This window comes from Apus apus, chromosome 4 (assembly GCF_020740795.1).
Source record: "Apus apus isolate bApuApu2 chromosome 4, bApuApu2.pri.cur, whole genome shotgun sequence".
NCBI lineage: Eukaryota > Metazoa > Chordata > Aves > Apodiformes > Apodidae > Apus > Apus apus.
Window position 1 is genome coordinate 37,079,811 of NC_067285.1, and position 12,557 is coordinate 37,092,367.

The window sequence follows — 12,557 nt, forward strand, 5'->3', positions numbered from 1 at the left end:
CAGACAACCAGGCAAGTTCCCAGTTAAATCCCACTTGTATTTCAATTATTGACTTTAAAAAGTAAATAATAAGTAAATACAAAGAAATCACAAACTCTTTCCACACAACTTCTCAGAATCAAGAAAGGCAGAGCCAGTCCAAAAAGTGCAGATGCACACTCAGGAGAGGGAAGGTCACCAGGACTGGAGCTGCCTCCACTTTCAGAAGTGCAGTGGCTGTGTTCAGAGGGTGAGACTAACCACACATCCCCTTCAGCCTTGCACAGTTCAAGAACTATTCCATGCAAACAGCCTTAAAAGTGAGCTCCCAGATTAGTGCAAGCTCAGGCCAGGGGGTGTCTAGATGGAGAGCTCCTCAACTGGATGGGTATTTTCCTCCTGGTGGGGCACATGAACATAACCCAACCAGGTGAGCATGTCACAGGCCAGAGGCACACTCCTACCTCTCAAACACAACACTTGCTTCCATCCAGGATGCTGCAGATAGAGAGAACATCAGACCATCTTCCTTCCAAACTCAGTACCCCATTCTGATTTCTCTCTGAGAGGACCTCAACATTTCTACCCCAAGAACATTTCCCTCAGCTTCCTCCTCTCCTCATCTAAATCCCAATTTACAGTATCTTCCTATTTTCCTGTGCTGTGTTTCACTTCTCCCTGCCCAGCTTTGGAGCCTGACACATAATAGCTTGAATAACAGAACTTATGAAAAATTTTCTTCTTGTGTTTTCAATAACCTCAGCAGAGAACCCAAAATATTCAAGGATCATAATCATAAAGGTCTCACCAGGACTAGACAAGTCCTTGTGTCTAGAGGGGACAATTAAATCAGACACTACTACTGCTTCACCATGACAAACGAGAGCACAGAAGTAACAGTGAAAATGATGGATGTTATCAAATCCATCTTACTTAAATTAGGATTTTAAATTAGGCTAAGGAAACATCATATATAAGTCAAACTTCTGGTAAGAGGCTCTGTCTAAACTCTGAATCATAAATTATAAACAAGCATAAGAGTACTGCTTATCAAATGCTCTACATGAGTAGTTTTTATTCATATTAATCACAGCTGTAAGTCCAAGTAAGGAAAGACAGAGGAAGAAACACTTGCAGCATTTATTTGATTTTTGAGAAAAGAAAATATCTCTGAGTAATACTCATAAAGATGGGTTTCTCCAGCAGAGTTTTGCAAAGAATAAAGTTTATAGTCAGGGAGGTGGTGGATGGTGTTAATAACAGAGGGGACAGAATGATAAGCCAAAATGAGCTGATGAGCCTGTTCTCATAACCATAATCCAGCCCATTTGATAGTGTCTTCTTCCATTTCCATTACTTCATCATCATTCATTGCATTATGGCTAAACATAGACTATAAACTCTTCATAATTTTGTTTGTAAAGCATTATGCATATTTGTGGAGCTATCTAACTAACCTTAAATTAAGTTACAAGACCAAGTGAAGACTGGGGGAGAGCCAAGCCATGCCCTCATACATAGAAGGCTGCCAGAAGAGCAAGGATAAGCTGAAGTGCCCCACAATCACAAAAGTTGTCTTTGACAGACACTTGCTTAAGAACCACCGAGAATTCAGGGTAGAGTTTGGACAAACAATTAGAAACATCTAAGTCCAAGTTGTATTCAATACTCCAGACTGTGGTGGTAACAGTTCCTCTCAGCAATCCCCCCAAACTCCTCCCCAAAGAATGTGAAGAGGCAGAGCAGGAGATAAATACACCCTGATTTTGACAGCGTCCTGTTGTTGGGTTTATCAAGGGACAACACTGGGGTTTGATTTATCATTGGAACAACATCCCAAACCAGCCATGCAGCCAAAATACTGTGATGTGGTGGTGGGAAGCAAGCAGAACTGTGAAGTGAAAAAACTCCACATTTTCACTGTGGAAGAAAATACTACTCAAATATTATTTTAAAGCAGTTTTTATTATCGATAGAACAGATCCTGCACCTCATCACAATAGTCTCTGTATTCAAACAGAGAAATGAAAAAGCTCAAACTTTCCATGTAACACTGGGGGTGGAAATAGACAATTTGCTTTGGCATCCCCCACTAACTCCTTCATAACACAAACCACCATTTGCAAAATTTCAAATTATTGAAAGCCAAAGCAATCAAACCTGTGCCTTGAGAAAGGATTTCACCATAAAAGGACAGAACATTAAAGCTGCTTTGGGAAACCAGTGAAGAACATTTGCAACTACACAGTGTTAGGAAGTTGGCAGGAAACCATGTTTAAAGCATGGCTTACTGCCTTGGAAATATTTTTGGTTTGAAGAACAATTTAAGAAATGAATTTGGGCATGTACACGTATAAATGAATGCACGAGTTACACACGTAACCTCTAGTTTTGCCCATATCTTTTGAACAAACATAGGAAGAAAGAAACCTCCATTCCCCTTGGTCAAAGTGTTTATGAGTCTACCAGGTGGCTCTGGTAAGGAGCAAGATTAATTTTGTAAGCACCTCTCCATTTTCATTGTACCAAATCAAACCTAGAACTGGCTTGTTGTGTTATCTGAATGGCCACGAGTTTTGATCGAGTTTAGGAAGTCTTACAAGTGAACATCTCCTTTAAACAGAAAACTCACACATAAAATGTGCTCAATTTGACATGTGAAGAGTTAGAGAATTGGAAGGAATCAGCTACAAGATGCAAACAGCAGACATTTTGCAGAAGCAGAGCACTGGCAACACCGAGCCCGTTCAAAGACTTCCAGAAACCTGACAGGTCCCAAGCTCAGCAGAATATCCACAGCTCTCCTATTCCACCAAGATAACAAGATCCTGCTGCAACACACACTGTGACAAATCAGATGGGCTAAACTGCAGATGCTTCACTTATTTTGTGCCCAGGACAGAAAAATACCATTTTCTATTACACACTGCATTCCCTCTGCAGAGAGCCCCGTGTGCTTGATCAACATTCATAAGCTGATCCTCACAATGCCCTAGAAGGTAGCAAGCCATGACCATATTCTCTTTGATTTTGCAGTTACTGCCCTTTTCCATAACACCATTCTTTCTGTTTAGTCTCTCATCTATCCAGCAAACCACTGGTACTGCCTTCAAGACAAAGAACTACGTTTAGTGGAGGTTTACCCCAACAGCTCTCAGGGCAAGGTTAACAGCTTTCACCCTCTTTCTTTATACAGGGAGGCACACAAATCTAGTCAGAAATTTTCCAGGCAAAAGTAGCCCACCCAACTTCTCAACAACCATCTTTTCCCCGTGAAATCAAGTTTTCGTCTCTGTATGTGTTGAAAAAAGGCATTAAATATCAGCTTTTTAAACCATACCTTCCATGACGTACACCAGGGAGCCCACATCTCCTTCCTTGATGATGCAGCTGTCTTTGCCATACTCCACGGGATACATACAATCCACAATCTCCTGGATCTGAGACAGTTCCAGATTCTTCATGAAGTCATTGTCAAGGATTGCTTCCTTTATTAGCTCCTTGGACCTGGGACAAAAGAAAAATTGACAAGATCGATCCACGTGTCCATCAACTGAGCTCATGAATAGCATGTGAACTTCAGGGCAACCACATGGTGCCCCAGTGAGAATTTCCTTGGAATAAAAATCCAACATTTCCCTGATAAAGTCCATCTGCAGAGAAACAATAATAATAATAAAAAAATCACAGAAATGTTAACTTGTAACTATTTTTTATAAATAGGTTTTAGATACATCAAGTATTGAAATAAAAATAGATCTCATGTGATTGCAAGAACCTGTTTTAGCTGCAAGTTTCACATCAATAATAACACCAAAGAGCAACAGAGCTACTTGTAATGTCTTCCATACACAAAACTGAAAGCAAATACAAACAAGAAGTTAAAGGACTTACGACTTAGTTTATGGTGTTTTCTATTAAACTATCCAAACTGGAGCTTACAAAAGCTGGATAGTCCACGGACTCTGAGTATTAATCAAATATCAAAGGCCACTATGATCACTGGAGGAGGCACCACTGCTGCAGGAGTAACACCACCCTCGGTCCATTTCCATGGTGACTAACTGGAAAATTCCAAAGTTATAGTAGTGTGCATAAAATTACCCAGGCAGTTTTGGTGTGGCGTGCCATGATGGTTGGGAGCCTGGAGTTCTTAGAAGCCACTTTGCAAAGATGAATAAGGAACGAGTTGTTCCTCGTTTCTCAACTCAAAGGGAGTTGCTGGGAGACCACCCAAAGGGGTACATAACACAACCTCCTCTCTCCACAAGTCGCTCTACCAGCATCATGCCACGAAAGAAAACGTCCAACAAACCCACTGACGTGTTTTTGTTGATGTTCCTTTGACTCCTTCCATTTTTACAACTCCAGTGCTCAGCACACGTGCAGGTGAACCCTCCAAGTTCAGCTTCATCCACCTGCTCATGCGGTGTCACCACCGTGTTATGACACATTTTGCAAAAATAAAAAACCTCCTAAAGCAACGTGGGCAAACAAACAACTGCAAATGCTAAAACTGTCTCCAGACCAAAACTGAAGCTGTTAAACCACCTACAGGCTGGACGCCAGGTCCTCAGCCCTTCATTTCTCACTGTTTGCTACCATGAACACGGCCTGGGCAGATGACAGCTGCCTGCAGAGCTCAGGCATTGGAAAGAGTTATGGAAATATGAACACAGAACAAGGTGTGCAAAGAAAGACACATTAAGGGAGCGTCTTCTCAACAAACAGTCAAATTGGGACTTCAGAAGACCAAAACCAGCCAGCCAGCCTTGGAGGCATTATCCCTCTGCTATAGTCCTTTTAAAAATAAATACACCTCAAGGTTTTATGCAGCACTGATTCTGATTGTTAGTACTTAGGGTGCTTGATATGCTTGTGATAGTTTTGAGGTTATTTCAATAGAACATTCTATTCCACATCTGCATCCATCAGCATTGACTCAGCCAAGGAGCAGGATGGGAAGCAGACCCAGACTTGTCAAGTACTCTCTGCAAGAGAACACAGACTTGGACTGCTACAAAACCCTTTTGCTCTTGGGAAATTGAATCTGACTTCACATCCTGTCACTCCAATTCCCCATGCACGCAAATAAAAACCACCAGAAAAACCTACATCTGTGGGATTTCTTGCTTTCAGTAATGCAAGAAGATGGTAATTTGTAAGGGTGACCACAGAATCACAGGATGTTTGGACTCGGAAGGGACTTTGAAGCCCATCCAGTTCCACTCCCCCTGCGTGGGCAGGGACACCTCCCACCAACCCAGGCTGCTCCAAGCCCCATCCAACCTGCCCTTCAACACTGCCAGGGATGGGGCGGCCACAGCTGCTCTGGGCAACCTGGGCCAGGGTCTCACCACCCTCACAGCAAAGAATTCCCTCCTAAAGTCCAACCTAAATCTCTTCCAGTTACAAGCCATTAAACCAAATGACAGATGTCCTTATTCCCTCATCCTGTGCTAGAGCAAGAAAACGGTTTCTCTGCCTTGACTCAGTACTGCTCTTTCAGTCTTAGCCACTTCCCCAGGTCCCCCAAACCCTCCTAACACAGGCACTAATTACTATTATTACTACCATTAGTCAAGCTGCCTGCTGAAGGAGAAAACATAATAAAAGCTTCTGCATTAGTCTTATCGACTGTCATTGGAATTCCAGCCACTTGTTTCATTCCAGGGTTCAAAAGGAGGCTTTCTCCTTGATAAAATAAAGTCAGCCTTTCAAGTGGAGTGTTTCTGAGAATAACCCAAAAGGGTCTGGAGGGAATTCAGACATGGTTCAAGTCAGACCTCTCCTATTAATTGAGACCCTCAGTAAAAAACCAACACCGCTCTTGTAGCAATCCAGCACAGCAAAGGATTTGAAAAGCATCTGGGAAGCTTGGTTTAAATTACAGCAAAGAGCAGCACAGGAGAATCCTTTGGAGGATTTCTAAAGAGATTTTCCTGGGAGAAACAGCAAAACACACACAAGATTGACAAACTTAGGGAGCTGAGGAACTTCGTAGTATTATTACAGCCTCAGAGTCGATCTGAACCAGCCGATTCCTTGGCCTCTGCCCTTCAACACAGAAACAAATCCCAGAGACATTTAGGTCTAGGTGTCCACCAAGTCATCCAAACCCACTTAACAACAACATGAAATACATCCATTAAGAGGCAAAACACACTGACCAGGACATTAATAACAGAGTTTCATCTCTGCCACATCTAAGCATATCAAAATTAAATCTCTCCATAGAATGGGCTGGATAATAACTCAGTCACACTTGAATGTAACCAAAATAGATATTATTATTATTTAAGGATAATTAGTTCAAATGAGACTTCAAATGCAAAGAGGCCATGCAAAAAGCACCTCTAGCTGCCAGAACAGGCACCTTGTGACCCAACTGCACATTTATGAGTGTATTTGCATCAGAATCAACCGTGCCTCATTGTTTGTAAGCTCTTCCCCAGGAAATATTCCATCTGTCTTTAAAACAAAAAAATAAATTTAAAAGCTTCATTTGACAGACCTGAAAAATAGTTGAGACTAAAAATACATTGTCAAAGCTACAATAACAGTTCCTCTATTGTTCCCTGCAAGAGAATATTCGTCACTGTAATAATTGAAAAAAATTATGCATGCAGTGTACATTACCAACCCCACAGCCTTGTCTTGCAGCCTCCACATTATTTTATTACACAGTTTTCTTTCAAGGCAGTTCACAGGTGCAATTTCGGGTAAAGAGCACTTTATTTTCTGTTCCTTTTTATATGAAACTCAAAGCATATGAATGCACTCATAGTCCACAATTTTCCCACAACAACTGCTTTTGTAAACCACACCATTCCTTCATCATCATCATCATTAGTGTTTTAAAGCAGCATCTATCCCAGACATGTGAATACACAAATCTCCCTAATCATACAAAAAAGGTATTTTAAATGGTCAAACCCACACTTCTGCTATTGGAAGTAAGTGGTTTAAACAAGATTACAGCTGTTCCACTACATCTTATTTTCAAACAGTGCTTTTTTCTGTATTTGCTGAGTCAAGTTGCTAATACAAACAATCTGCAAATGAAATCAAGTGCAACATTTGTCAGGGAACAATAATATTTCCAAACAACCCTGTTTTAAGAAGACAGCATTTTCATGAATCTTTCCTTAGAGCTGGATTGAATGGCTCCCAAGGGTCATTCAGAGCAGAAAACACTTGTCATCCCTTCTTTCCAGAGGTAGGGACCTGGCACGAAGCCATCACTCCCTTCCTGAAAGATTAATGACCCAACGTGACGGAGACTTGATGAACAGTTGAAAAGGGCACAATCCTCTGTGATACATCCTTTCCCAAATCAGTTTAAGTCCATCAGGGTAATTAATAAGGCAACAGGAGGAACAAGCTAATTGCCTTCTAATTTGCAGAAGTCATGCAAAACAGCATCTTAAGAAGTTTGCTAAAAATACACTTAATACGTGAAAACCTGCATGCCTGGTTGCCAGTTCTAGAGTTGCTCATATTTAAATGGAACTTCCCATATTCCAACTTGCACCCCTTGCCCCTCGTTCTGACACTGGGAACTACTGAGAAGAGCCTGTCTCCATCTTCCTGACACCCACCCTTAGATACTTGTATACATTCATAAGGTCTTCCCGCCGCCTTCTCCTCTCCAGGCTGAACAGCCCCAGCTCTCTCAGCCTTTCCTCATCAGAGAGATGCTCCAATCCCCCAACCATCTCCATCATCCTCCTCTGGACTCTCTCCAGTAGCTTCCCTGTCTCTCTTCAACTGTGGGGCCCAGAACTGGATGCAGTTCTCCAGCAGTTCTCTCACCAGTGCAGAGTAGAGGGGGAGAATGACCTCCCTGGACCTACTGGCCACTCTTCTTCATCCAACCTAGGATTCCACTGGCCTTCCTGGCAGCAAGGGCACACTGCTGGCTCACGGATCATTTACTCTCTATTCTAAGATCCTTCTCCTCCAAACTGCTTTCCAGCAGGTCCACCCCTCACCTTGGGGTGCTTGGGGTTCTTTCTTCCCAGGTGCAGGACCCTACTCCTGCCCTTGTTGAACCTCATGAGGTTCTTCTCTGCCCAATGCTCCAGCCTGTCCAGGTCACGCTGAACAGCAGCTCAGGCCTCTGGAGCGTCAGTGTTCCTCTCAGAAGAGAAGCATAGAAATGTGTGTTCATTTATACAACTCCTAATCCTTACTGGGGGCTGTTCTGGTCCTCTGGCCAGATCAGAGCCAGCCACCAACCACCCCAACAAGCCAGCATGACAGCTCAGGAGCAGCAAAATGGCCAGAAAAAAAAATGCAGCCCTGTTTTCTGTCCCAGCAGCCAGGGGCTCTGCACAAAAGCTGTGTTTCAGCTGTGCTGGAAAAGGTTTGTTACAGCTTTTCCTCATTGCAGTGGCCACAAAATGCAGAATTTGGCCAAGTATTTTGCTCCAAACCCTGCTGCTGGTTACTCAGCAAGCAGGAAGGCAGAAGAGAAACATTTTGGTTTGGAGCAGATGCAAGAAAATAATCTGAGATGTTACACAGCCCTAGATAAGAAGCACAGTTAATGCTGCAGTGGTTTGCAATGCCAATACCAAGCCCTGTATTACAGCCTGTTATCCTGACAGGAATTCACATTTTACAAAGAGCAGAATGAAGAGCCGTCTCAGGCTCCTCACCTACAGCAAAATAACCATGTTCTCCATGCTAGATTTGTACCTTGAGGTACATACCTTAGATATTAGAACAAAAAGATAATCTTCGTCCCAAAAGGTCTTGTTTCAACATTGGAAAAGCCACTTGCTGAATCTAGGAAGAGGAAATGGAGTTTGCAGGAACCCGAGGCTCAAAAGGTGTGGCAGTAGCAACACAGGTGTCATTCTCCAGGTAATCTACTGCTGGCAGGAGCTGATTAAGCACAGGTGGATCAAGAGCAATAAGAAATTAAGAGTACAATTTAGACCATGGTAACAGGGAGCAGATGGAAGCAGATCTGTGTTTTATGGTGTTCACAAGTACACCACCACAGCTCTAAACCAAAACCATTTCTGACTACCAGCAAGACAAATGAAAAGCAAGGTGTCAGACAGGCAGGCTGGAAGATGTCTCAAAATGTCTGTGTCCAATTCTGGAGTGCCCAACATAAGGAGGACATAGAACTCCTTAAGCATGTCTGGAGGAGGCCATGAAGTTGATCAGAGGGATGGAGCACCTCCCTGTGAAGACAGGCTGAAGAAGTTGGGGTTGTTCAGCCTTGAGAAGAGAAGGCTCTGTGGTGACCTTATAGCAACTTTCCAATGACTGAAGGGGCCTACAGGAAAGCTGGGGTAGGGGTTTTTACATGGGTATGTAGTGAGAGGACAAGGGGCAAAAGTTTGAAGCTTAAAGAGGGGAGATTCAGGTTGAACATCAGGAAAAAGTTCTTTCCTGTGAGGGTGGTGAGAACCTGGCCCAGGCTGCCCAGGGAAGCTGTGGCTGCCCCATCCCTGGCAGTGTTGAAGGGCAGGTTGGATGGGGCTTGGAGCAGCCTGGTCTGGTGGGAGGTGTCTCTGCCCATGCAGGGTGTTGGAACTGGATGGTCTTTAAGGTCCCTTCCAACCCAACCCATTCCATGATTGTATGAAAAAAGGGAAAGAAAAGGTACATTTGTATTAATAGTTGAGAAGAAGAAAACACAAACAAACCACAAGACCTTTTCATTAGCTGTTCCTCTCTCCAAACTTCAAATAAAAGCCCTCGATATGAACTTCTATGCTGACCCCAGTGGGGGGAAGGAGGATCCTTTTCAGGAACTTCCTCCACCAAGAGTCAGCCAACTGCTGATGACCTAAAGCCCCAGATTTAGGAGGGAAACAGGAATTCAACCAGCAGAGAGAAAGAGCTCCCAGCCAGGGCTGAGGTTTAAACCAGCACAAGTGCACTCCCTGGCAGATGAAAATGCCTTCTTTACTCATATGAGAAACCCTGCATAAAGCTACTACAACCAGTGGCATCACTTCCTGGCCCTTTCATCGTTGCTGTAAAAATTCAAATTAAATACACATGTACACCCTTTACATCCATCCACCAGCCCTATCAAGTGTATTTGTAGAACCTCATGCCCAAGCACTACTTTTCTGGGGAGCTTCTACATCAAGGAGTTCAACTGATTTCAGTAGATAAGAAACATGGAAAAAATCTGCAGCCTCTGACCTAGAACATGATGAGGGATTCAAGAGTCCAGACCATCCCTTCAACAACCATCTGTTTAAAATCCACACGGTGAAATGTTTAAAAGTGTTTACTTCTGCAAAATGTGGCCATGGAGAAAAAAAAAAAAAAACTTCTTTAAAAAGAGAAAACATGGCCAAGCACTATGCCTGCTCCAGACTGCCAGGAAACGACTCGGCAGGATACAAAGAACCTGCAAGAAGTGTTAAAACAGATTATTTTTTAAGTTCTACCCAGACATACCTCCACTTCTTCAGGGGACAGCCATTCCAAGTAGCACAAAAAGCAAAGGCTGCCGGTTTCCCCCAGGTTTGGGGAAGCTCTTTGCTCAAAGCCCACATTCACAGAACTTTTAACCATGTTTGTAAGCCCTTGAGTACGTAAGACTAGACCATATGCTCACACGCTGCTCCAGTTAACAGCAGCACACTGAAGTTACCAGTTATGAACCTTTTTATCTCCTCAACTGACAGGACTAAAAGAAAATCTCCAATTGAAGGATGTGTCTACTCACTGAGCACTTCAACCAAGAGTGGACAAGTGTAATCATTTGAATCAGGTGTTTTAAAAGCTCTCTATAGAGGTGCTCCCCTCAACACAGAAAAGCCCCCACCTTCCAGAAAGCAGGAAATCCAGAAGCCTCACTTCTGTAAGCATTAAACAGCAATTAAAAATTTGATATTTCTTACTATAAAATTATTCAAATCCCCAACTGGCCCATAGATCCCACATGTATTTGTCTGCATACTTTATCTTCTTGGCTCTGTTTATGAACACTGTGGCCTGGCCAAACATACAGAGGTTCAAAACTAACAGCCAAAAATCATAAAGCCTTCAGTGAGATCAAAACAACCATCAACAAGAGAGAGACAGCAGTCAAAATCTCTTCCTTGCCCTCAGCCCTTCTCTAGAGGTTGTGTTACATCTTATAGTCATCTCTTAGGTTTGTACAGAAGAAACAGAGGCACTAAAGGTTTCCAAGATTATTATTTGGTCCCTCAAGCACCAACCTGAAGTCCGTAGCCCTCAGGAAAGCTGGTTTTGCAGCCAAAGTCTTTATGTTGTTAGAAGAATTCCTTGTGCCAAGTCGATCACAGGAAGGTGGAGGGTCGTCCAGAAAAGCCCAGACCTTTTGGTAAAATCTGGGTCTTGTTTGGCCTGTGGTGCCATTAATAGTTGCTAACTCTACATGAGCTGTTTGTTTTGGCTATGGATAAAGACCACATTGAATGTCTCTAAAGGGGAATTTTAAGTATAACTCCAGAAAGCTATTCTTGTCTCATTAACTGGGAACAAGAGTGGGATTCGAGTCCAAGGACAGAGTAACATGAAGTGAAGGCGCTTCAATATATTTGTGGAGTTTCTTTACAGAGCTTGATTTCCCACAACATGCAACCCACTGCCTGTCTTCAAGATGCAAGAGGAAACTGGTAGTTGTTCAGCCTGTAGGAAAGGCTCTTGGGAGACCTTAGAGCACCTTCCAGTGCCTGAAGGAGCTTCAGCAAAGTCAGGGAGGGACTTTCGACCAGAGCATGTAGCAAGAGGCCAAGGGGTAATGGCTTTGAACTGGAAGATGGGAGATTCAGGTGAGGCATTAGGAGGAAATTCTTTGCTGTGAGGGTGGTGAGACCCTGGCCCAGGTTGCCCAGGGAAGCTGTGGCTTCCCCATCCCTGGCAGTGTTGAAAGGCAGGTTGGATGGGGCTTGGAGCAACCTGGGCTGGTGGGAGGTGTCCCTGCCCATGCAGGGGGGTTGGAACTTGATGATCTTTAAGGTCCCTTCCAACCCAAACCAGTCTGTGAGTCTGAAATTTGATCAGGATCTCAAGCTGAAACTGTTACTGCTTAGTTGGATGGAAGAACATGTTCTTCAGAACAATACACTAATTTTTATTTTTTTTTTAATTGTCATTTTGATTAAAGAGCCAAGAAACAGGGGAAGTTGATCTAAGTACCCTGATCTAAGCCTGCACAAAATTAAAACACCCCCTCCCCATTTTAATTTTTCTTGTACTTTAATACAGCTTAGAGTTGCAGAATCAAGTTGCTCTGTAGAGGATGTGTCAATCAGACTTAGGATTTCTAAATATATCACCAAAACATGTAGTTCATTTACACTGCTGTTCATTTCATCATATCTTGGCATTTGACATTTAAAAAGCAAAATAACTTAAGAGAAAAAAAGTTCAATCCCCTTTCACCTGTGCTGACAATTGTCATTAGTATAAAAACACTGGATTTTTATATTCTCCCTCGGTTGGCTAACTTTTGCATTTTAACATGTCTCACCCCACAGATCCTAATTTACCAGCCTTTTCTAGACTAGTGTTTTGCATCCCACAAAACCCCAGGTTTAGATACTGGAAAAGCTGGCAAGCTCAGTAAA

The 12,557-nt window shown here is 43.0% G+C and overlaps 1 protein-coding gene across 3 annotated transcripts in view; it reads right to left on the reverse strand.

Annotated features, from left to right (window-relative positions):
* Window positions 1-12,557, reverse strand: part of PRKG1 (protein kinase cGMP-dependent 1) — a 497,789-nt gene that overhangs the window by 429,328 nt on the left and 55,904 nt on the right. For 2 of the 3 annotated variants that reach the window (XM_051617014.1, XM_051617013.1), the window contains exon 2: window positions 3,320-3,486. In XM_051617014.1, coding sequence (XP_051472974.1) covers window positions 3,320-3,486 — 167 coding nt within the window. Of the gene's footprint in view, window positions 1-3,319; window positions 3,487-3,873; window positions 3,891-12,557 lie in introns of those variants that run through there. The other variant, XM_051617015.1, reaches the window with a different exon arrangement.